The sequence below is a fragment of the Sphaerodactylus townsendi genome, linkage group LG05, assembly GCF_021028975.2.
Source record: "Sphaerodactylus townsendi isolate TG3544 linkage group LG05, MPM_Stown_v2.3, whole genome shotgun sequence".
Taxonomy (NCBI): Eukaryota; Metazoa; Chordata; class Lepidosauria; order Squamata; family Sphaerodactylidae; genus Sphaerodactylus; species Sphaerodactylus townsendi.
The window spans coordinates 135186598-135210989 of record NC_059429.1 but is presented as its reverse complement, the minus strand read 5'-3'; the positions used below and the strand labels follow the sequence as shown (position 1 = coordinate 135210989).

Below are 24392 nucleotides of genomic sequence, written 5' to 3'. Positions count from 1 at the left end.
CCCCCACCCCCCCCCCCCCCCACCCCCCCCCCCCCCCACCCCCCCCCCCCCCCACCCCCCCCCCCCCCCACCCCCCCCCCCCCCCACCCCCCCCCCCCCCCACCCCCCCCCCCCCCCACCCCCCCCCCCCCCCACCCCCCCCCCCCCCCACCCCCCCCCCCCCCCACCCCCCCCCCCCCCCACCCCCCCCCCCCCCCACCCCCCCCCCCCCCCACCCCCCCCCCCCCCCACCCCCCCCCCCCCCCACCCCCCCCCCCCCCCACCCCCCCCCCCCCCCACCCCCCCCCCCCCCCACCCCCCCCCCCCCCCACCCCCCCCCCCCCCCACCCCCCCCCCCCCCCACCCCCCCCCCCCCCCACCCCCCCCCCCCCCCACCCCCCCCCCCCCCCACCCCCCCCCCCCCCCACCCCCCCCCCCCCCCACCCCCCCCCCCCCCCACCCCCCCCCCCCCCCACCCCCCCCCCCCCCCACCCCCCCCCCCCCCCACCCCCCCCCCCCCCCACCCCCCCCCCCCCCCACCCCCCCCCCCACCCACCCCCCCCCCCCCCCACCCCCCCCCCCCCCCACCCACCCCCCCCTCCACCCCCCCACCCCCCCACCCCCCCTCCCCCCCTCCCCCCCTCCCCCCCCCCACCCCCCCCCCCAACCCCCCCCCCCCCCCCCCCCCCACCCCCCCCACCCCCCCCCCCCCCCCCCCCCCCCCCCGCAGAAGCTTGCTGGGTGTTGAGCATGACTTACTTCTGGAGGCTCTATCGGAGTCTAGTGACATCTGGAAGACCAACAAGGTTCCTAGGATGTGAGCTTTTGAGGGTGAACTCACAGGCTGGTACCCTAGAAAATCATGCTGGTCTCTAAGGCGCTACTGCACTCAAATCTAGCTCTTCTACAGCAGACCTACAGCGCTACCAAACTGTAGCTAACTTGGCAGGGTTGTCGTGAAGACAAAATGGAGGAAAGAATGACGTAAACCACGTGGGGTCCCCATGGGGGGTGGGGGGTGAAGGCAGGGTATAAATAAAAAAATAGATAGACAGACAGACAGACAGACAGACAGACTAAGCATAGAGGGAGAACTTAATTCTTCTGTTCCTAGATCTGTTGGGTTATGGTTCCCTCTTGTGGCAGACATGCATATTGCGCCTCCCCACAGACACTCTGGGCAGGGGCAGGCTTTGCGTGCCAGATTAGGATTCGCGCAGGTGTGTATCTCTCTCACCTGGAATGACGATATCTCCCAGGCCCAGCATGGCAAAGTTGTCGGCCTCCAGGCCTTTCTCCAGCAGATCTTGGGGGAAAACCACTGCGGGGGGAGGGGAAGGCAAAAGGAGGAAAGGGTGGATGGGTGGGTGGTGCCATTAAAGACAAATCTCCTGTTCACTTGAAATGCAAAAGGTTACATGGAATTTAACACATATTTATCCCCCCCTCTTGCTCACAGCACCTATGACTGGGGGTAACAAATCAGACACCATAGGTTATTAAAAATACAAGCGTGTTTTTTCTAATCCCAACCCCCCTAGTTCGACATTATCCACCACAAATGAGCAATGGCTGACCTTTATGTTCCGAATCGGTCTCTGCGTTCGGCAGAGGCCAACTTACTGGTGATCCACAAGCATCAATGGCGTGTGAAATACTTCGGGCCCAGGGCCACTGCAGCCCTGGCCCCGGCACCAGTAGAGGCAGCTCTCCTTCCAGCTGTCAGGGCCCTGCGGGATCTCAATGAGTTCCACAGGGCCTGTAAGACTGAGCTGTTCCGCCGGGCCTTTGGGGAGGCTGGCCGCTGATGCCCCCCCCCTTTTATAACATCAGTGGATCCTGCCGTCCCCCCTCCCTCTCTCTTTTTTAGGGGACTTGATTGCTTGAAGCGTTATGCCATCTGTTGCTGTTTGGTGTCACTTTCACGTTTTAATGGGATGGGGTTTGTACATACAGAGCCAGAACCAGGTAAGATTAAAGACTGATTTTAGTCTTGATTTTTATTGTTAACTTTCTATTTGTAATCTCTTGGTTCACCGCCCTGGAGCCCTCCGGAGGAGGAGAGTGCCATAGCTACTGTAAATAAATTAAATAAATAAATAAAGGAAAGACCCCGCACAGCACTGGGAGCAAGCTTGTTTTCTGCTGCCTCAGAGACCAGGACAAGGAGTCATGGGTTCAAGGTGCAGGAAAAGAGATTCCACCTAAACATCAGGAAGAACTTCCTGACCGTCAGGGCTGTTCGACAGTGGGATTCACTGCCTCGGAGAGTGTTGGAGTCTCCTTTTAAAAAAGGCTGTTTTAAACCAAGCTACTAATATCTTCTAGACCCAGTTTGTTACGGGCTTTAAAAGCAACAACAAATACTTTGAACTGGGCCCGGAAAAACAGTGGTGTCCATCTGGCTGAAGGGGCCCCTGGTTTTTACTTTGACTGCAGCCGAAACATGCAGGGACTCCTCAGTGGTAGCTCCATGTAAAACACATTGCAGCAGGCAACTGGGAGGAACCGGGCACTGTGATCTTTGTCTTGCACTGTCCTGTTTAAAGTCGGTGCTTGAGACCCTCATGTCCTGCGTCTGTTCTGCGCTTCTCTGTCCGGCCCTTCGAGGCTCACACAGTACGGAGCAGCAGTGGCGTAGGAGAAGAGCAGGTGCACTCTGATCTGGAGGAACCGGGTTTGATTCCCCGCTCTGCCACCTGAGCTGTGGAGGCTTCTCTGGGGAATTCAGATTAGCCTGTACGCTCCCACACACGCCAGCTGGGTGACCTTGGGCTAGTCACAGCTTCTCGGAGCTCTCTCAGCCCCACCCACCTCACAGGGTGTTTGTTGTGAGCGGGGAAGGGCAAGGAGATTGTCAGCCCCTTTGAGTCTCCTGCAGGAGAGAAAGGGGGGATATAAATCCAACTCCTCCTTCTTCTTCTATGGCAAGAAAATATGTTGGTCAACATGAGCACTCAGGAATCATAGAGTTGGAAGAGACCCCCAAGGGCCATCCAGTCCAACCCCCTGCCAGGCAGGAACACACAATCAAAGCACTCCCAACAGACGGTCATCCAGCCACTCTTTAAAAACCTCCAAAGAAGGAGACTCCACCACTCTTCTAGGCAGGTGCACCAGGTGCACAGCGTGGCCTCAAAGCAGAAAGCTTTCCCTCTCCTGTGCCACGGAAACAGATTCCCAGATCTGTGACCCTTCTTACGCAGCTGCGTCTCAAAGCCAGAGCCGCCTCACTCACGTTTTATGGGCGCCTCGAATGACTTGGCAACAGTCACCATCACGTTTGTGCCGAAGACCTGCGGAAGTCAAGAGCAGCGTTAGCCGACAGAAGGAGACGAAGCCCTCGTTCAGAGACAAACAGGTTGCCCTCCCCACCCCTTCAACTCTTGTCATTCCTCTGATCAAATGCATAAATTTACTACAACGGCAGGCAACAAGACTTTGGAGGCGTTGGAAGAAAAACGCCACAGACTGGAAGCGACCGACTCGATTAATATCCAGTGCCATCCCCGAGTCACTCCCCTGCCTGTCCGCTCTGCACAAAGTTGCCCATCTGTGTCTGCCCTCTTCAATGCCATTCAACAGCTTACAGGCATCCTGACCCTGGCTCAGGGGTGTCCAACTCTGGGGTTTCAGATGTTCATGGACTACAATTCCCATCAGCCCCTGACCCTAGCTCAGGGGTGTCCAACTCTGGCGCTTCAAATGTTCCTCTGGAGGGTCAACCACAGGGCGGAGAGGCAGAGGCCTTCACCAGGTAGGAACGTAAGAAAAGCCCTGCTGGATCGGACCGGGGGGGTCCATCTAGTCCAGCATCGTGTCCCACACAGTGGCCAGCCAGGTCCTCTAGAAGTCCAACAGCAGGGCCCAGAGGCCAGGCCTTTCCCCAAAGCTGCCTGCCAGGCCTGGAATCCAAAACTTCACTACTTCTGAATGGGGGAGTTCCCTTTAGTCACCCTGTGTGGCAGCCACAGAAGGACCTCTCCTCCATTCATCTAATTCCCTTGTGCAACCACTCGTGCCTGTGGCTACCCTACATTTCCTTCAGGCTGTGAACAAGACTCTGCCGACAGAGAGATAAAGTTGTACGGTGTCTTCTTCCTTGTTCCCATTAACGTAAAAGGTCAGGGAGAATTACTGGATTGAAGCAGGGCGAGGAAGAGAACAGAAGAACTGGCGGTGCGGCTGGAGAAAGCACACACGGGGAAGGAAATCACCTGGGACGCTTTGTCCCCCATCTCACATTTGCGATTGTGGTCTATCCGGTTTTCCCTTCCTCATTTTACCCTCCCGATAGCCAGGCATTAGAGAACAAGCCATTGGCTAAAGGTCACCCAGTGAACTTCCATAGGGCAGGAAAAAAATAAGAACATAAGAACCAGCCTGCTGGATCAGACCAGAGTCCATCTAGTCCAGCTCTCTGCTACTCGCAGTGGCCCACCAGGTGCCTTTGGGAGCTCACCTGCAGGAGGTGAAAGCAAGGGCCTTCTGCTGCTGCTGCTGCTCCTGAGCACCTGGTCTGCTAAGGCATTTGCAATCTGAGATCAAGGAGGATCAAGATTGGTAGCCAGAGATCGACTTCTCCTCCATACATCTGTCCAAGCCCTTTTTAAAGCTATCCAGGTGAGTGGCCATCACCCCCTCCTGTGGCAGCATATTCCAAACACCAATCACACGTTGCGTGAAGAAGTGTTTCCTTTGATTAGTCCTAATTCTTCCACCCAGCATTTCCAATGGATGCCCCCTGGTTCTAATAATACAGCTTACACACAGATTACACAATAATACAGATTACACATAGCACACTGTCGCACACACATACAAGACTAACAACGTGGCCCAAAAATTCTAATTCCAGCCAGGAAGGTCACAGATGAATCTAGGACACATTAAAGCTCCCAATAAATTTCTTGGGGGTTTTTTTCCCGTTGTTTTTACTGGTTATAGAGTGCTTTTAACTTAAGGATAGTCTATACCCCAGGTGTCAAACTTGCGGTCCTCCAGTTGTTATGGTCCACAGTTCCCATCATCCCCTGCCAGCACGATGCTAGCAGGGGATGATGGAGACTATGATCCCTGTATCTGGAGGACATGCAGTTCACCTGAAATCTAATACTGAGCAATAAATGTTGATGATATCCTTTGTTTTATTTTATTCTTGGTTCCTAGCTGTGATGTAGGGGTTTGGCTCTCCCAGGCTTGATTTCGTGACACTAACCTTGTTGGTGTCCAGCTGGCTTGTCAGGCTGAGTTACCCCTTCCCCCCCCCCACCACCACCACCACTCCCTTTCATACATTTTGACAGTGGAGGATAAAGACCCTGATATCTCCCAACCTGCAGCAACATTCTGTTCATTTGCATGTAAAAAAGGCCGTCTCAAGGTAAACAAGTGGGCCACACGTCTCATTAGAAAGGGTAAAAAAAAATTATTGCACTTGGCTTTGTGCTTTGTAAACTTTGTACTTAGCTTAACGAACGTTGCAACTGTATGCAGTGGGTGTGCGTTCTTTTCTGAATGTATTATACTGCTGGTCTAAGATTGTACTCATTACATTTAATTTGATTTTGACAATTAGATTTGAACCCGGGTCTCCCAGTTCTAAGTTTGACACTTGGCAGCAGTGGCGTAGGAGGTGAAGAGCTCGTGTCTCTAATCTGGAGGAACCGGGTTTGATTCCCCGCTCTGCCGCCTGAGCTGTGGAGGCTGATCTGGGGAATTCAGATTAGCCTGAACACTCCCACACACGCCAGCTGGGTGACCTTGGGTTAGTCACAGTTCTTCGGAGCTCTCTCAGCCCCACGCACCTCACAGGGTGTTTGTTGTGAGGGGGGAAGGGCAAGGAGATTGTAAGCCCCTTTGAGTCTCCCACAGGAGAGAAAGGGGGGATATAAATCCAAACTCTTCCTCCTCTTCCTCTTCTTCTTCACAAGCTACACCATACCGGTACTCACAAAAAGGTAGAAGAAGAAGAGTCTGGATTTATACCCCACCTTTCTTTCCTGTAAGGAGACTCCAGGTGTCTTACAAACTCGTTTCCCTTCCTCTTCCCACAACAGACACTTTGTGAGGTAGGTGGGGCTGAGAGAGTTCTGAGAGAGTTGTGACTGGCCCAAGGTCACCCAGCAGGAATGTAGGAGTGCGGAAACACATCTGGTTCACCAGATAAGCCTCTGCCACTCAGGTGGAGGAGTGGGGAATCAAACCCGGTTCTCCAGATTAGAATCCACCAGCTCTTAACCGCGAAGCCACGCTGTGTACACCAAAGCTTCTTTGCTTCCCCCTCGCACCACCAGGAAGCCTCCCCAAGAATCTAAGGAAGCAACAGCCCCCCTCCGCCCAGACAACACAAAGGCCTAGGACCCAAGTTAGAGAGGAAGCCCCGGGGCCACTAGGGATCCCGACCCCCTTACCCAAAAGACGTCGTAGACGAAGAGGCCGCCGAGCAGAATGCAGCCGGTGCTGACATTGTTCAGGTGGAGCAGCTCCACGCCGTTGAGAGAGAAGGCTAGCCCAAAGAGGTTGTTGGCGATCCAGTGCTGTGGAGAGTGAAGGCAACGGAGGTCAGCCCGGCCGGACCCAGGAGGTCGGAAGCAAACCGGCTACCCAGCTCTGGGGCGCGTTTCCATCCTACCTTCCTCAGCAGGTACCAGACGCCGACGACACTGCTCATGGCCAGGCAAACCAGGTCCTTGGTGTCGAATTCGTAATTCACGATCTCTGCAACGAGACCCGCCGTGTCAATGCCACCCGTGCCAGCTTCCTTACGTGACGAAAGAGCACGGAGGAGACGGCTTCGCGGCAGGGATACTGACAAGCTGGAACGGTTCCAGGGGAGGGCAAACCAAAATAATCAAAGGTCCGGAGTCCGTGCCCTACGAGGAGAGACTTAGGGAGCTGGGGATGTTTAGTCGGCTGAAGAGAAGGTCAAGAGGCAGAGCTTGGCCAACAAATCCTGCTCGCCAATGAACGTGGCAATTCCATTTGTGCAGGGAAACCCAGCCTACTATATTGCAGCGCTTACCAGCCCTATATATAGGAGAGCCTACATGCTGGCTAGATTTAACATTATGCCATCCCCGCTCCATAGAGGAAGACTCGATTCGATTTTGAATACCTTTAATGGCATATAAGTAGTTTAACATTAACATTGCAAGATAATAACAGCCTTTACAACTTCTGACGAGTTAAAATAACACCATTTAAAAATTTAGCCACCGCTTCCAACAGCTCGTAGTTGTGGCTGTTTAAAAGATATATAACCTTCTGTTTATCTGTAATGCCTTCACGTCCATGCAGGAAGGGGATTATGTGCTTCTTCCTACCTATCTCATACAAAGGACAATCCAACAGCATAAGAGATACTGTTTCCACAGAACCCATGCCACACGGGCATTTCCTTTCTTTATGTGGGATTCCAAGGTGGCGTCCAAGGCTAAAGGAGGAAGGCAGGGCATTACACCTAGCTAAGGTGATTGCTCTACGCCACTGGGCCTCAACCAGGAGATAAAGGTACCGGGCTACAATTAATCTATCCACAGGTATTCCCAGAGAGATCGGGGAACAGGTTTTATTAGCTTAGAGGAAGACTCAAGGGTCTACCAAACGATACGAGGCTTTGCCCCTGCAGTCCAGAGCAGCTGGATTCCATTGCGCACATTCTCCTCCACTGCCCACTTTACCGGAATCCAAGATCCAGCTTATTATTACAAATCATTGACTCTATGAAAACCCCGACAGAGCTTGATAAAGTAAATATGCTCTTAAACTGTAATGATCTTGACTGTTGTCTCGCAGTGGCAAAGTTTCTGGCTGAGGTTTGCGAACTGAACTGATGATCAGGTGTGAAGTTTTATCTTGTCATTTTAACTGCATTTATATTGTATGTTCTGTATGCCAATAAAGGCTTATTGAAACAGGTCAAGAGGCGATAGCCATGTTTAGGTATTTGAAGGGATGTGTTGGAGTGCGCAGGCTAATCTGGTTCCCCAGGTAAGCCTCCGCAGCTCAAGCGGCAGAGCGGGGAATCAAGCCCGATTCTCCAGATTAGAGTGCACCTGCTTTTGACCACTACACCACTGCTGCTCTTGGAAGCCTGGGAACAATCGACTCCCTCAACCAGGGACTACCAAGGCCTTCAGGTTGATGGAGAACAGCAAGACAGAATGCTGGAGTTTGGGGGGGGGGGGGAGGGATGCGAGAAAGGTGCCAGACGTTCAGTCAAGAAAGCGGAAAGGCAAGCTTACCGTCCCTGGCCTCCCCGGCGCCCTGAGTGAAGAGAAGCTGGTACTGTTTGTTGGGGAAGTTGGCTGGGAAGAACCTGTTCATCATGGGGCTGGAAAAGGAGAACCAAGAGACAACATTACTTCAGAAGCAGCATCCCGTAAGGGGACAGAAACTCTGCCGGACGGATCCTCCGCCACGTAAGAACATAAGAAAATAAGAACAAGCCAGCTGGATCAGACCAGAGTCCATCTATTCCAGCACTCTGCTACTCGCAGTGGCCCACCAGGTGCCTTTGGGAGCTCACGTGCAGGATGAGAAAGCAATGGCCTTCTGTGGCTGTTGCTCCCGATCACCTGGTCTGTTAAGGCATTTGCAATCTCAGATCAAGGAGGATCAAGATTGGTAGCCATAGATCGACTTCTCCTCCATAAATCTGTCCAAGCCCCTTTTAAAGCTATCCAGGTTAGTGGCCATCACCAGCTCCTGTGGCAGCATATTCCAAACACCAATCACACATTGCGTGAAGAAGTGTTTCCTTTTATTAGTCCTAATTCTTCCCCCCAGCATTTTCAATGAATGCCCCCTGGTTCTAGTATTGTGAGAAAGAGAGAAAAATTTCACTCTGTCAACATTTTCTACCCCAGGCATAATTTTATAGACTTCAATCATATCCCCCCTCAGACGTCTCCTCTCCTGGTAGTCCTTGAGTTATGGGTATCCCCCACTGATGGGCATCCCCCACTGATATGGCAACTCCACAGGAAGATGCAAATCGTGGGACAAGGTGAGCCAGTGCGGAAAGCGGAGGAATGGATGAGCTGCTTCAAGTGGGCTCCCCCCCCCCCCCAAAAAAAAAAAATGACTAACAGACCTCGGGGGGCTGGCAACAATCCGCCCAAACTTGGCAGTTTGCTCTAAAGGCCGGACAAGCAGCAGCAGAAGAAGAGTTTGGATTTATAACCCACTTTTCTCTCCTGTAAGGAGACTCAAGGTGGCTTAGGAGGTTAAGAGCTCGTGTATCTAATCTGGAGGAACCGGGTTTGATTCCCAGCTCTGCCACCTGAGCTGTGGAGGCTTCTCTGGGGAATTCAGATTAGCCTGTACACTCCCACAATTGCCAGCTGGGTGACCTTGGGCTAGTCACAGCTTCTCGGAGCTCTCTCAGCCCCACCTACCTCACAGGGTGTTTGTTGTGGGGGGGGGGAGGGCAAGGAGATTGTCAGCCCCTTTGAGTCTCCTGCAGGAGAGAAAGGGGGGATATAAATCCAAACTCCTCTTCTTCTTCTTACAAGCTCCTTTCCCCTTTGTCTCCCGGCAACAGACACCTTGTGAGGTGGGTGGGACTGAGAGAGCTCCGAAGAACTGTGAGTAGCCCAAGGTCACCCACCTGGCATGTGCTGGAGTGCATAAGCTAATCTGGTTCCCCAGATAAGCCTCTCCAGCTCAAGGGGCAGAGCGGGGAATCAAACCCAGTTCTCCAGATTAGATTCCACCTGCTCTTAACCACTACGCCGCGCTGGAAAGCAGCTCTCGGCCAGGCAAATGTGCAAGGGACCCACGTTCTATCTTCTTGAGCCCAACGACACCTTATAGCCCAGCAAATTGGGGGGATGCAGGCTTTTGTCAGTCAGTGCTCCCTTTGTGAGATGCATCATAAGAACATAAGAACAAGCCAGCTGGATCAAACCAGAGTCCATCTAGTCCAGCTCTCTGCTCCTCGCAGTGGCCCACCAGGTGCCTTTGGGAGCTCACGTGCAGGAGGTGAAAGCAATGGCCATGGCTTTTGCTCCCGAGCACCTGGACTGCTGAGGCATTTGCAATCTCAGATCAAAGAGGATCAAGATTGGTAGCCATAGATCGACTTCTCCTCCATAAATCTGTCCAAGCCCCTTTTAAAGCTATCCAGGTTAGGGGCCATCACCACCTCCTGTGGCAGCATATTCCAAACACCAATCACACGTTGCATGAAGAAGTGTTTCCTTTTATTAGTCCTAATTCTTCCCCCCAGCATTTTCAATGGATGCCCCCTGGTACTAGTATTGTGAGAAAGAGAACAATTTCTCTCTGTCAACATTTTCTACCCCAGGCATAGTTTTAGAGACTTCCATCATATCCCCCCTCAGACGTCTCCTCTCCAAACTAAAGAGTTTGGTGAAGAGAAGGTGAAGAGGTGACATGATAGCCATGTTTAGATATCTAAAGGGATGCCACGTTGGGGAGGGAGCAAGCTTGTTTTAGATGAAGAAAATAAAACTCATGAAGCTGATCACCACAATCAAGATTTCCCCTGCTAGGAAAGGGGGGGGGGGGAGATGCGTGCGTGCACATATTCTGGGAGAGTGGTCGGGCTCTTAAAAACGATAACGTGGAGAAGAGACCGACCACAACGTTGGGTGACTTCCAAATCTGTACTCAAATCGTCTTTGGCTCATAAGCTTTGGTGCAAAAAAAATTGCTGCTATGTTAAAATCCCTTACCAGAAAACAGGGGCTAGGAACTGATAACCAACAGAATTCTCGTTTGTTGCCTCTTACCTGATGGTGTGAGAAAGAGCCAAGATTCCAAGGACGAAGAAGTACATGGACAGCAGTAGGTTGATGTATTCTTGAGAGAATATCTAGAAGGCAAGAAAACCACGATGGGTTAAAGATCCTAGTTCGTAACTATGGGTCGTTCCGCACTTGCAGAATAACGCACTTTCAAACTGCTTTCGGTGCTCTTTGAAGCTGTGCGGAATAGCAAAATCCACTTGCAAACAGTTGTGAAAGTGGTTTGAAGACGCATTATTTTGCGTGTGCGGAAGGGGCCTTTGCGTTGCTGCTCAGGACAGCGATAGCCCAGCCTGGCAGCGCGATTGGCGGCGGCGGCGGCTACCCGCTTGCCCCAGCCGAGGGATACATTTCAGAAAGCTTCTCTCTCTTCTATTCCAAGCAGGAAGAGATGGAGTCACCGGAGGGGACCCAACTCCTCTCCACACCTTTTGCAAGAAGAAGAAGAAGAGTTTGGATTTATATCCCCCCTTTCTCTCCTGCGGGAGACTCAAAGGGGCTGACAATCTCCTTGCCCTTCCCCCCTCACAACAAACACCCTGTGAGGTGGGTGGGGCTGAGAGAGCTCTGAGAACCCGGACTAGCCCAAGGTCACCCAGCTGGCGTGTGTGGGAGTGCACAGGCTAATCTGAATTCCCCAGATCAGCCTCCACAGCTCAGGTGGCAGAGCTGGGAATCAAACCCGGTTCCTCCAGATTAGATGCACAAGCTCTTAACCTCCTACGCCACTGCTGCTCCACCCAGTCAGGAGAATTATTTCATTCCACCAGTTTGACACCGAACAGAACAAAACCCAGGTCAGGGCCAAAATCTAGGTTCCGATCCCAGCTTATCCATGGGCTGACATGGAACACTTGGCCACGCCTCCATGGTGGAACATCTCTTTGGCTTGCAGAACTTCACAGGTTCAACCCCTGGCATCTCCAGTAAGGATCAGACGATGCAAAAGACCTCCTCCTGCAACACTTGAGAGCCGCTGCCAGTCAAAGCCGGGGTCTGCCACCTGCGGCTCTCCAGATGTTCACAGACTACAATTCCCATCAGCCCCCGATCTGGAGAGCCGCAGGTGGCAGACCCCTGGTCTAAGCAGACAATACTGACAGACTAGAAATTTGATCTGGGCAGAGGAGCTGACAGAAGTTCCACAAGACCCGAAGGATGGAAGAAAGAAATGGAGGGATGCAGATATGAGAGGGTTATGTGCAGAGGTGGGATCCAGCAGGTTCTCACAGGTTCCCGAGAGTAGGTTACTCATTATTTGTGTGTGCCGAGAGGGGGTGACTAATAGGGGATTTTGCCACGTGATTTTGGCCTTAGTTACGCCCCTCCTCTCAGCAGTAGTGCGTAGAACTTGAAGCAGTCTAGCAGGAGGTGCACCGGCGTGCGTGGCAGCCTGCGCCTGCGTGCATTCGTTTCCCGCCCAAGGACCGGCGCAGCGGCTGCGTCCTTGCCACAGCCCCGCCCCCGGAATGCCCTGCCCCCGGAATGCCCTGCTACGCCCCCGCTGTGCCCCGCCCAGCCCCATTGGCGCTACGCCACAGTTTGAATCCCACCACCATGGGAACCTGTCACTAAAATTTTTGGATCCCACCACTGGTTATGTGGCCACGCGCACAAAAAGGAAGCTAAGTGCCAGTGTCTTGCCTTTGGCCCTTGAACACAGAAACAGCCCTGTGTCCCCACAAAACCGGTTTGGCATGCCTTGTTAAGGCTCACATGCCAGGGTAACGGAGCCTTAACGGCAGATGTTAACTTTGGGTTGGCAGAAAATCAATTTGCTCGACACTTGCTATGTGGCCATTATGATCAATGCCTTCTAGCACGGCAAAGAAGGGACTCTTCCTCGGTCCCGCGAGCATTTCTTTACGTGCCCCTGCTCATTTCTGCAGCTGCCCTGACCTCTCTCGACTCCAGCCGCCCTAGCTGAGCTTATCTGCAAATCTGGGATGCAAATTCGGCAGGGCGAACAAACAACCTCCAGGAAACGGCTTTGCGACAGCCAGTTAAAGTCCGCCCCGGGCAACGGGCACATTAAAACCGAAAAGCAAACATACACCATCTGTTCATTTGACGATATCGGGGGACTATTAATTTCCGATACTTGATCATCAACGTAAGGATTGAATGGCTCATGCAAATAGAAGAAGAAAAGTTGGATTTGCATCCCCCCTTTCTCTACTGTAAGGAGACTCAACGGGGCTTTCAATCTCTTTTCCATTCCCCCCACCCCCCCACACACAAACACAAATAATTAGTAACCCACTCTCGGGAACTGGTGAGAACCTGCTGGATCCCACCTCTGGCCATGGTGCAAAGCAGGAATCCTCCAGCCCAATTCCCTGAGCCTAATTCCCCCAGAGAGAACTCAAACCACTCAAATACGCTGCCCCTTAGCACCAATGCCGAGAGGCTGATGGTCGACGGTATCGAAGGCTGTTCAGAGATGCAGTAGAACCAACAGGGTCACATTCCACTGCGCAAAGGGAAGTGTTCCTTCAAGGGCCAGCACCAACAGAGGGAAGTGCTCGGTGAAGCAACATGAACCACTCATTCGGCAGCATATTTAGCAGTGTTACATATTACATTCCTACAGGGCCATCCGCCAAAGTATTCTGTTGTCACCTATTCCCTTTTCAAGACCAAGCGGAAAGTGTGGTTGCACTTTCTCCAATGGAAGTTGGAGCAGCTTGCACCCACGCTGTAAAGGAGTCGAATTCTCGGCAGCATTTTAAACAGCGTGGCGTGGCGGTTAAGAGCAGGTGTGTGCTCATCTGGAGAACCGGGTTTGATTCCCCGCTCTGCCCCTTGAGCTGCGGAGGCTTATCTGGTGAACCACATCAGCTTGTGCACTCCAACAGATGCCAGCTGGGTGACCTTGGGGTAGTCAAAGTTCTTTGGAGCTCTCTCAGCCCCACCCACCTCACGGGGTGTCTGTTGTGCGGAGGGGGAGGGAACGGAGATTGTAAGCCCCTCCGTGTCTCCTTACAGGAGAGAAAGAGGGGGATATAAATCCAAACTCTTCTTCTCTTATTTAAGCGCCGCTTCCGTTGAAACCATCATTATCTGAAGTTGGGAAACACAGCACTTGGATAAAATAGCATTTATATTGTCCCAGATGATTAGCGGTGGAACCTGTCAAGTTTGTAAAGCTGTGCCTGCCATTTTCTTTCCTGTCCCTTCCATGGGAAAGAAAATGGCGGGTGCAACATTACAGAAAGGCAAGTCTCGCTACCAGGCATCCAGAGCAATATAAATGCTATTTCATCAAAATGCTATGTTTCCCATTGCGAATAATACTGCTTTTGAGGGGAGTGGCACTTAAATAAGAGTTAAAAATGCTGCCAGAGAATTGGAAGGGGTTTAGGGTTATGCCTAGGGTTAGGGTTAAAGCAGAGGTGGGGTCCAGCAGGTTCTCACCAGTTCCCGAGAGTGGGTTACTAATTCTTTGTGTGTGCCGAGAGGGGGTTACTAATTGGGTCTGCTTTTCCATTAGAAATTCCATTAGGTCCAAAAATCAACAAATTGATAAACAGAGGAGGCTATGTCCATGCAATATGGGTCAGGTGGAGACACTCGATCATACCCTCTTTCATTGTGTAAGGTTTGCAAAAATCAGAATGTCACAATCTGCACTTATCCCATTTCTGTATAACAATCTAACTGATGCTCTTAAGATACCTATGCTTTTGAACAACATGGATCCCACAGGGTGGGAGAGTGTAGCAAAGGTTCTGCTAACAATAATAGGCGTAAGTCTAGATGAAGACCAACCAAGGTCGATGTATTGTGACCCCATATAGCCAACCCAGTAATTTTTCTAGCTTCTGCTCCGGTATCCAGAATGGCGTTTAAAGTGAGTTAACTTAGCTGGAAGGAATGTCCCTATAGTTACAAGGAAAGGACCATGTATATATTTTAAGTATTTAGTATATTAGTACCAGTGTCTATAATTGTGAGCAATAATGGGCAAATTTTGTATGCTGATTTTGTATGGTTATTTTATGCCAATAAAGGCTTGTGAAGGTCCAAAAATCATAAAGTCCTGTTGTTTCCTATGTGGCTGGTTAGCGAAGGTAGAAAGCAGGGATCCCATTCTCCCTGTTGGGCTGTTTTAAAAACATGTTTTGAAGTAATATGGTCCAAGAGTTCCTGGTTTTAAGGAAAGGATCCTTCTTTTTGATTTCTAAGAAACAAGAATTAAAGTATTATTTGAAAGTATTAGAGAGTATTTGACAGACCCAGTCCAATTAGAGGAGAAGTAAGTTGTTTTCTGTTGGCAGTAGAGCTTGATAGGACTTGCTAGAATGAGTTTAAATTATGGACAGAAAGGTACCAGCTGGAAATTAGGAACTTTCTTTAAGCAAGAGTTTTTTACAGTAACAGAGAAATTATTAATGCCCCACCCCCGGAATGCCCTGCCACGCCCCCACTGTGCCCCACCCAGCCCCACTGGCGCTACGCCACTGTTTGAATCCCACCACCATGGGAACCTGTTACTAAAATTTTTGGATCCCACCGCACTGGGTTCCAAAAAGTTAGAGAAGGTTAAGGAGCATGAGGAGCTGGAGCCGCAAGTGGTGGCGAACCTATGGCACTCAGAGGTGTTCATGGACTGACAATTCCCACATCAGCCCCTGCCAGCATGTGCCAAGTGGCTTGTGCTGGCAGGGGCTGATGGGGGCTAAAATCTATGAGGCTCATCCTGGAGAATACACATAGGTTCACCACCACAGGGCTGGAGTCAATTTTAGGGTTAAAGTTAGGGCTACAGATAGGGCTAGGGTGAGGGCTAGTGTCAGGGTTACGGCTAGGGTTATGGTTAAGACTAGGGCAAGGGTTTGGGTTAGGAAAATAGTTTTAGGGTTAGTACTAGAGTCAGTGTCAGGACAGCAGAGTACATCTTTCCCTGAAGAAAAAAAAAAGAACCTTGCAGATAAACTCCGAGCACTTACCTTGAAGAAGAGATAGAGGCCCAGGAGGGTGCAGCTGGCAACAATAGGAAAGCGGGCCGCATCTCGGCTGGTGATGGTCTCTGGCATGTCTGAGGAATTCTAGGGCAGAAATTGGCCAGATGTTAGCTTGCTTCCTTTGAGTTGGATGAAAACAAGACTGCAAAACAAATCTGGGACTCTATAGAGCAGTGATGGTGAACCTTTTCGAGACCGAGTGCCCAAATTGCAACCCAAAACCCACACATTTATGCGCCAGAAGTGCCAACCTTTGCGGCAATTTAACCTGAATACTGAGGTTTCAGTTTAGAAAAAACGGTTGGCTCCGAGGCGCGCGTTACTCGGGAGTACGCTTGGTGGCAGTTGGTGGCTTTGCTTTGAAGCAACCATGCAACTCTTCCAGCCAGGTGAATCACGACCCTAGGAGGGTTTACTCAGAAGCAAGCCCCATTGCCAGCAACCGAGCTTACTCCCAGGTAAAGGATCACGCTTTAGTTCTCCCCATGAAAATCAGTGGGGTTTAACAGCGCTTCACAGGGTTACCTACACTGCTTCCCCAAAACTAGGTCTTAGGTTTAATGCTAATAATCCAGCCCAGTGGCCCAGGCCAGCCTAGATGTGCGTGTGCGTGCCCACAGAGAGAGCTCTGAGTGCCACCTCTGGCACCCGTGCCATACGTTCGCCACCACTGCTATAGAGCTGGAAAGTCAGCCCTGCACAACTACAGTTCACCTGGACTCTCCTCTCCATCAGTTAATGACATAGCCAGAATGACATAGCCAGGAGCAGCAGTGGTGTAGTGGCTAAGAGCAGTGGCTAAGAGCAGGTGCACTCTGATCTGGAGGAACCGGGTTTGATTCCTAGCTCTGCCGCTTGAGTTGTGGAGGCTTATCTGGGGAATTCAGATTAGCCTGGGCACTCCCACACACGCCAGCTGGGTGACCTTGGGCTAGTCACAGCTTCTCGGAGCTCTCTCAGCCCCACCTACCTCACAGGGTGTTTGTTGTGGGGAACGGGCAGGCAGGGAAGTTAATCATGGCCCTTTGAGAGCTCCTGCAGGAGAGAAGGGGATGAAGCCAGGCTCGAAGGCCTCCTGCCTTACCTCCTCCTTACCTTACCTCCTCCCTCCTCCTTACCTCCTCCTCATCTCTTCCTTACTTCTTCTTCTTCTTCTTTGCTTTGCTTCTGTGTAGCTTTGCTGTCTTCTTTGCTTTCTTCTTGTCTTCTTCTGTGCTTCTTTGCTTCTGTGCTTCTTCTTCTTCTTCTTCTTCTTCTTCTTCAGATGCGCCAGTGACACATACTTTCTGTTCAGATGCTTAACCAGGTTCAGAACGATAGATTAGCTTTTCCATCAGGATGCATCTCTCGAGAGCTCAGCTCTGCCTCACAGATCTGTGTGTCCCCTGTTTTGAAGACCACGTTGCCACATGCCACGGCACACGGCCAGCTAAAGAAAAGACCTTCGCTAAAGAGAGAACAGAGAGCATCTTTCTCTCTTTCTCACCCATTCCACCTAGAACCAGGGGGGCATCCAAAATTAGAAAATGCTGGGGAGAATTAGGATTAATAAAAGGAAACACTTCTTCATGCAACGTGTGATTGGTGTTTGGAATATGCTGCCACAGGAGGTGGTGATGGCCACTCACCTGGATAGCTTTCAAAGGGGCTTGGACAGATTTATGGAGGAGAAGTCGATGTATGGCTACCAATCTTGATCCTCTTTGATCTGAGATTGCAAATGCCTTAACAGTCCAGGTGCTCAGGAGCAGGAGCAGAAGGCCATTGCTTTCACATCCTGCATGTGAGCTCTCAAAGGAATCTGGTGGGTTACTGCAAGTAGCAGAGTGCTGGACTAGATGGACTCTGGTCTGATCCAGCAAGGCTCCTTCTTATGTTATCTCTGTAGAAGGAGGGGGAAAAATCCCCTCCAGGAATCGAATCAGGAAATACTCCTCAATGCTGGAAGAAGGCGGGAGAGGTCAAAGGAAGAGAGTAAAAACGGAAGGGTCAGGGTTGAGTTATGACACCGCCATCTCAGGCTCCCATCACTTGTCGATCTTCCCCGTATTTCTTCGGGCTTGCTGCCAACCGCTGCTTATGGCAATGGGACTGAAAATAAGGGCGGCAGTCGCCCTGCGAACGATTTCCTCCAGCACAGCTTATGCAAAACTCAACACTTGTGAAAGTGTGCCTCGACGCCTTCAGTTGGCCACAGCATTCGAGAAGGCAGAGGGGGGAGTTTGCATCCTGTCTTGGCCTCTTAGCCGTTAACACTGTCGGTTGGCCTCATTCTGCTCTCCTTCCCCTTTGGCAGAGCGGATGATCTTAGAACGCGAGTTAACATTTGAACGGGGCCACTTGGCACACTACCTGTATTGCTTAATAAACCCTGTTCAAAGGAGAGCCATAATGCTCGCCAGGTTTAATGTTATGCCTTCTGCCTTGTTACATGGCAGATTTAATAAGCAAGAAAAGGCTAAAAGATTGTGCCCATGTAACGATGGCTCAGTTGAATCTCTGGCCCACCAGTTGATGGCTCAGTTGAATCTCTGGCTTCACTGTCTCCAGATTCAAAGGAAATCCAGATCCAAGTATGGTAGAATCTCACTCCTTTACATTTATCCCATCTCCCCGATTTAATTAGATTACACTACTTGTTGGACAACCCTGATCCTTCTCTCTGTAAGATAGTGGCAGACTTTCTCCTGGAAATTACTAAATGCCAGTAGATTTCCTTCGTCCTAACATGTATATCCTGTATTGTATATGTTTTTTAATCTGTTTTTATTATTGTTGTACTGCTGTCTATGCCAATGAAGGCTTGCTTTAAAAAAAAGAATGGGAGTTAAACTATCTTCACGAAAGAATACGGCCTGTTCCTTTAAATCAAACAGGGACAGAAAGAAAATCAGGGGCACTCTGGGGAAACTGAAAGAACTAAATATAAAGAGTAAGCCAGAAACAGTATGGATCGGAGAAGAAAAATTACTCTGCCTGGCTCAAAAGAACAGCAATAAAACCATACACTTTAATAGAAATGATTAAAAGCACTATATCCAATAACCCAAATATCAACAATGGAAACAATCTTGCAATACATGAACAACACAGACAGACAGAGAAGGGATCCCAAAATATGCCCAAAAGGTAATGAGTCTCTGTATAAATAATATCCCTTTGGTGAAATCCTTGCAATTCATCAGAAGTGCTAACCCAAGTAAGTTAAGCTGATCGATTTGATTTTTCATGTGGCCAGCTTATCTCCTGATGTGGAGTCAGTTGAACATCTGGCAACTGGAGTACTTCCAATTTTTTGATATGCATTCATGCTTATGCATGGCCAGTTTATCTCTTTACCTGGTGACCAGGTGAGATCTGGCAACTGGAGTATTCTCGGGCCTCTATCATCAGGAGCAGCAGTGGCGTAGGAGGCTAAGGAGGCTAAGAGCTCATGTATCTAATCTGGAGGAACCAGGTTTGATTCCCAGCTCTGCCGCCTGAGCTGTGGAGGCTTATCTGGGGAATTCAGATTAGCCTGTACATTCCCACACACGCCAGCTGGGTGACCTTGGGCTAGTCACAGCTTCTCGGAGCTCTCACAGCCAAACCAACTTACAGGGTGTTTGTTGTGAGGGGGGAAGGACAAGGAGATTGTAAGCCCCTTTGAGTCTCCTGCAGGAGAGAAAGGGGGGATATAAATCCAAACTCCTCCTCCTCCTCTTCTTCTTCAGAGCAACAAGTAGTTTACTATTTGGATCTTCCAATGTCTTGATGAAGAACAAGCATTCATTTCAATTCAGTGAATTTTATTACTGGGGGTCTGCTTGATGCTTACACTTGAATTGCAAGGATTTCACCAAAGGGATACTATTTAAACAGACTCATCTTTTGTGCATAGTTTGGGATCCCTTCCCTGTCTGTCTGTGTTGTTCATGTATTGCAAGATTGTTTCCATTGTTGATATTTGGGTTATGGAAACTGTGAAAACTCACAGGCTCAGCAATGAGAGGGCAAGTCCCATTTAACAGCATAGAGGTGTAGAAAAGGACTTACCGGTAAGAGTTTCCATAAACACAGAAGGAAAATCAAGGCCTTAAGTAACAGACTTATGGAATCCAGCACATACCACCACGTTGCAAAGGGCTGTGGGGAACCCTCGTCATTGCCTGATCGTGCTTGGGGAAGGTAGAAACAAGGGGGGAAACCAAGTGGCAGCAAAGGGCAGGGAGAGATACTCTCAACTCCCACGCCGCCCCACCCATGGCATGTCACGGCCTTTGAGCCTATAACATGGAAAGCAACTCGAACAGAAGAAGTCTTGATATTCCATTGCCAGCCCGTGGGGCAATGGACCCAACATGCTGTATGTGTGGACAGCATACCAAAGGCACTTAGGGGCTGGTTACCCCAGACAGCAATCCACATGTATTGCATTTTGAGTCCGTGTCCCCCCTGCCATATGACCTTGTGGGAATATCCAGGGTAGCATGCCTTCCTTGGTTCTTGTTTCCTATGCAATCCACCCCTTCAGCACCAGAGCCCATCTACTTCACGCAAAAAGATACCCAGCAAAGAAGGGGAAGAAGGGAAACAGTAAACACTGCCCACCTTCCTGTGCGTACAGAATTAGATCAGATTGGGGGCGGGGGGGGGAGAGAGAAGTGAAGCAGGGAGAAAAGAGATCCCCATCTCTGCACTGCCCCCCCTTTCTGAATCCAGGTTGCCTCTGAATGGGGCATCCTGCAGAGCTGCAACAGCCTCACTCTGTTGGGGCAGCCCCTACAAAGGGCCTTCGAAAGACAGGAATTTCATTCCTCTGCACAGAGAATCACCCGGAGATGCAACAGCCTTCCTGTGCGTACAGAATCAGAGCAGATGGGGAGAAGACAGGAGCGAAACAGGGCATTCCCTGTGAGCAGGCAGGAAAGAGAAACCACATTGCAGCAACGCCCCCCTCTCCGCATCAAGGCTGCCTCTGAACGGGGGATCATGCAGAGATGCAACAGCCCCCCTCCTGCCACGGACGAGCCTCAACCCCCTTCCCTCCAGTGGCGGGGAGTTCCGCCAGCGCCCTCTCACCTTCCCCTTGGCGCAGGAGACGGAGCGCAGCGCCCCGAAGAAGATGGGCAGGAGGGCCATGAGCACCAGGCTGCCGTAGGCCAAGGCCATGCCCTCCGGGGTGGCGGGGGGCCTGGCCGGCCCCGCCGCGGGAGCCTCCCCGGCCAAGCTGCCGTTGTGCGCCTCGGCCTGCTCCATCGCCGCCTGTCCCCTGCCCAGCCCAGCCCGCACTTCCGGCCCGGCGGAAGCAGCCTCGCTCGCCGCCAGGGACACGTTCCCTTAAGAGCCGGAAGTGCGTCGTGCGCACGCGTGGCTCGCTCCGCCCCGCCCCCTCGGGTACCGCGCCAGGTCTCCGTTGCCAGGCAACGGGGCGCCCGCGGCCTGCATCTGAGCGAAGGATGCTGCAAAGATGCGGCCCAGTCCTCTCGGGCCGGCCCAGCAGTGGCCTCGCAGAGGGTGGCGGGAGCCCCGGCCTTTGAGCCAATAAACCCATCTGGGCCTCATATTGTGTTTTAATGAACTGCCACCGTCAGTGGACGAAGGGGGCTTATTATAGGTTGTTTGAAATGGGTTTTTTTTAACCAATTCTGCCATTTTGTATGAAATGCAGAGAAGGGCAACGAGGATGATTGCGGGACTGGAGCACCTTCCTTATGAGGAGAGGCTGCAGCGTTTGGGACTCTTTAGTTTGGAGAGGAGACGTCTGAGGGGGGATAGGATTGAAGCCTATAAAATGATGCCTGGGGTAGAAAATGTGGATAGAGAGAAATTTTTCTCTCTTTCTCGCAATACTAGAACCAGGGGGCATCCATTGAAAATGCTGGGGGGAAGAATGAGGACTAATAAAAGGAAACACTTCTTCACGCAACGTGTGATTGGTGTTTGGAATATGCTGCCACAGGAGGTGGTGATGGCCACTAACCTGGATAGCTTTCAAAGGGGCTTGGACAGATTGATGGAGGAGAAGTCGATTTATGGCTACCAATCTTGATCCTCTTTGATCTGAGGTTGCAAATGCCTTAACAGACCAGATGCTCAGGAGCAGCAGCAGCAGAAGGCCATTGCTTTCACCTCCTGCATGTGAGCTCCCAAAGGCACCTGGTGGGCCACTGCGAGTAGCAGAGAGCTGGACTAGATGGACTCTGGTCTGATCCAGCTGGCTTGTTCTTATGTTCTTATGTCGGAAGCTGCTCTGAGCCTGTGAGGGGAAGGGCAGCATATAAAACCATGGAAATAATATATAAATACATAACTGGGCTGGGAACAAGTTTATGAAAAATAAATCACTGAATAAATAATCTGAAGAAAAAACCAAACACAAAATTCAAATGATACCGGGGATTGCCAACTGCAGGCTGGGGAAATTCCTGGGGCAGTGAAGGTGAACTTTTATTTTGGGTGCATCATGTCAAACATTTGAGGTCAGAAAGGGAGGGGCGGCGTTATTTAATAAAGAACAAACGCCTAACTTGACTCTGCAACCCCCACCCTGAACAAGGGGGAAACAATTGTTTACATGTTCATTTATTTAAAAAAACACAGGCCAATCGTGTGTGGTGCTATGTATTGTATAAAGAAATGTCAAATAATTACAAAAATGACTCACATGCAAACAGGGAGAATAGTTGTTGACAAACACAGGCATGTCACCCAAAACATCATGGGTTGCCACCTTTGACACACATGTCATAGGTTTGTTATCACTGTCGTGGGGGTTTAGTGCAAGAATATTTCACAGAGATCCCTAGAGCCCTGGGGAGTGGTTCCCAACTCCAGGTTGGGAAATTCCTAAAGATTTGAGGGTTGAGTGCGGGGACGGGGGTTTTGGGGAGTCGAGAGACCTCAGCAGGGTATAATGCAAAGTATAATGCTACTTCCAAAGTAGCCATTTTCTCCAGGGGAAATTGATCTCTGGTCTAATGACTAGTTGTAATACCAGATTATCTCCAGTTACTACCTGGAGGTTGGCAGTCTTACTCCAGCCCTCACCTGAAGGTTGTATTAAGACTAACCAAAATGGCATGCGATTTTTTGAGTTCTCAGAACCCCACATCTGGGTGTATTATTTTAGAAATAACTGGGGAAGGGGGACATTTTAGGCCACATCATGGGTACAACTAAATGCTCCTTTACAAACTCCACTCTGTGTTCTGGAAGACTTGCACACTCACTGGGTTGCAAGATCTGGGTGGGAAATTTCTGGAGATTTGGGGAGGGAATGTGAGAATGTGATGCTATATTTATTTATTTATTTATTTATTTATGTTTCAAATTTCTATCCCGCCCCGTCCCCGAAGGGTTGTGATGCCATCCACCTTCTGAAAGTGCCATTTTCTCCAAAGTAACTGATGTCTGTTTTATGTATTGTCGCAGGCTTTCACAGCCAGAATCACTGGGGTGATGTGTGGTTTCCAGGCTGTATGGCCGTGTTCTAGCAGCATTCTCTCCTGACGTTTCGCCTGCATCTGGTATTACAACTGCATCTTCAGAGGATCATGCCAGCCACAGATGCAGGCGAAATGTCAGGAGAGAATGCTGCTAGAACATGGCCAGACAGCCCGGAAACCACACAGCAAACAGTCAACGATGAAACCCAACCGATAACTCTCATTAAGATTCATAAAAACCTGTAGATTATCAGATGACTAGGAACCAGCTGGTTTGTGGTGAAAAACCAGAGCCCTGAACTTAACATTCTGATAACTGCAGCGCCAGGTGGCCGGGTGAGAACGCCCACATCAAGGAAGGCAAAAACCCTCCAGGATCCCTGACCAATCAGGCCCGGAGGAAAATTCTTTCCTGACCCCAAAGTGGCAATGAATACACATGCACATGTAACCCCCATGCTCAGAATGGGTTGACCCAGTAAGGGGTGAAGACTCAAAGCAGCAAGAGGCTGCAGAGCTCATGTAGTTTGGAGGAGACAAGGCTACCAGACTCGGACCTTGGTTTGTATAAGCCCTGAACACCTTGTTAAGGTAACTGCAATGTTGTTGGGAACTACTGGGGAGGTGGTAGTTTATGTTTGCTATGTTGTAAATGTTGGAGTTTATTGTTTCAGGGTTTCTTTTTTGTGGTTGTAATGGGTGAGAGTTCTCCTGGAAACCTTCATCATGTTGAATCCTGTTCATCAAGCCCTTGGAGTCTTCAGGAGCCAACCCACTTGCAAAGAAGAATTGGACTTGGCTGTATCAGTAGACTGTAAATATAAGGACTTGAAAATGCAACCTGAACAGGACCTTGAAGTGGGATGTTAAATGTTGATGTTATATGTTATTTGTTAAGAAAGTAAACCATTTTGTTTTTAAAAATTTGTTGTTGCAAACTCATTCCAAGTTCTGCCCCACAGAACCCACAAGCTGAGGTTACATACACATGAAGGTGTCTTACACTAAATTGGACCCCTGCTTTGTGAAAGTCAGTTTTGACTACTCAGCTTTCCAGATTCAGGCTGCAGCTCCCCAGGTTTTGGCATCTAATAGCTGATCCTTTTAACTGGAGGTTCGAACCTGGGTCTTTCTATGTGCCAAGCGGATGCTTTATGCTGAGTGTCAAACCTCGCTCCGGTCCGTGAATTCTTTGAACCACCTCACAAACACCATCTTAACAATAAGTTGACAGTTTATTAAAA

The 24392-nt window shown here is 50.6% G+C and overlaps 1 protein-coding gene across 1 annotated transcript; it reads right to left on the bottom strand.

Moving 5' to 3' along the window:
* Positions 1 to 729: 729 nt before the first annotated feature.
* On the bottom strand, positions 730 to 21035 carry HM13 (histocompatibility minor 13). Its single transcript, XM_048497598.1, has 8 exons — positions 20783 to 21035; positions 15707 to 15805; positions 10740 to 10822; positions 8226 to 8314; positions 6614 to 6699; positions 6393 to 6518; positions 3218 to 3275; positions 730 to 1300 (listed from the first exon to the last, which is right to left on the bottom strand). The coding sequence occupies exons 1-8, from the start codon at positions 20957 to 20959 to the stop codon at positions 1185 to 1187; spliced, it is 834 nt and encodes a 277-aa protein (XP_048353555.1). The 5' UTR covers positions 20960 to 21035; the 3' UTR covers positions 730 to 1184.
* Positions 21036 to 24392: the final 3357 nt, after the last annotated feature.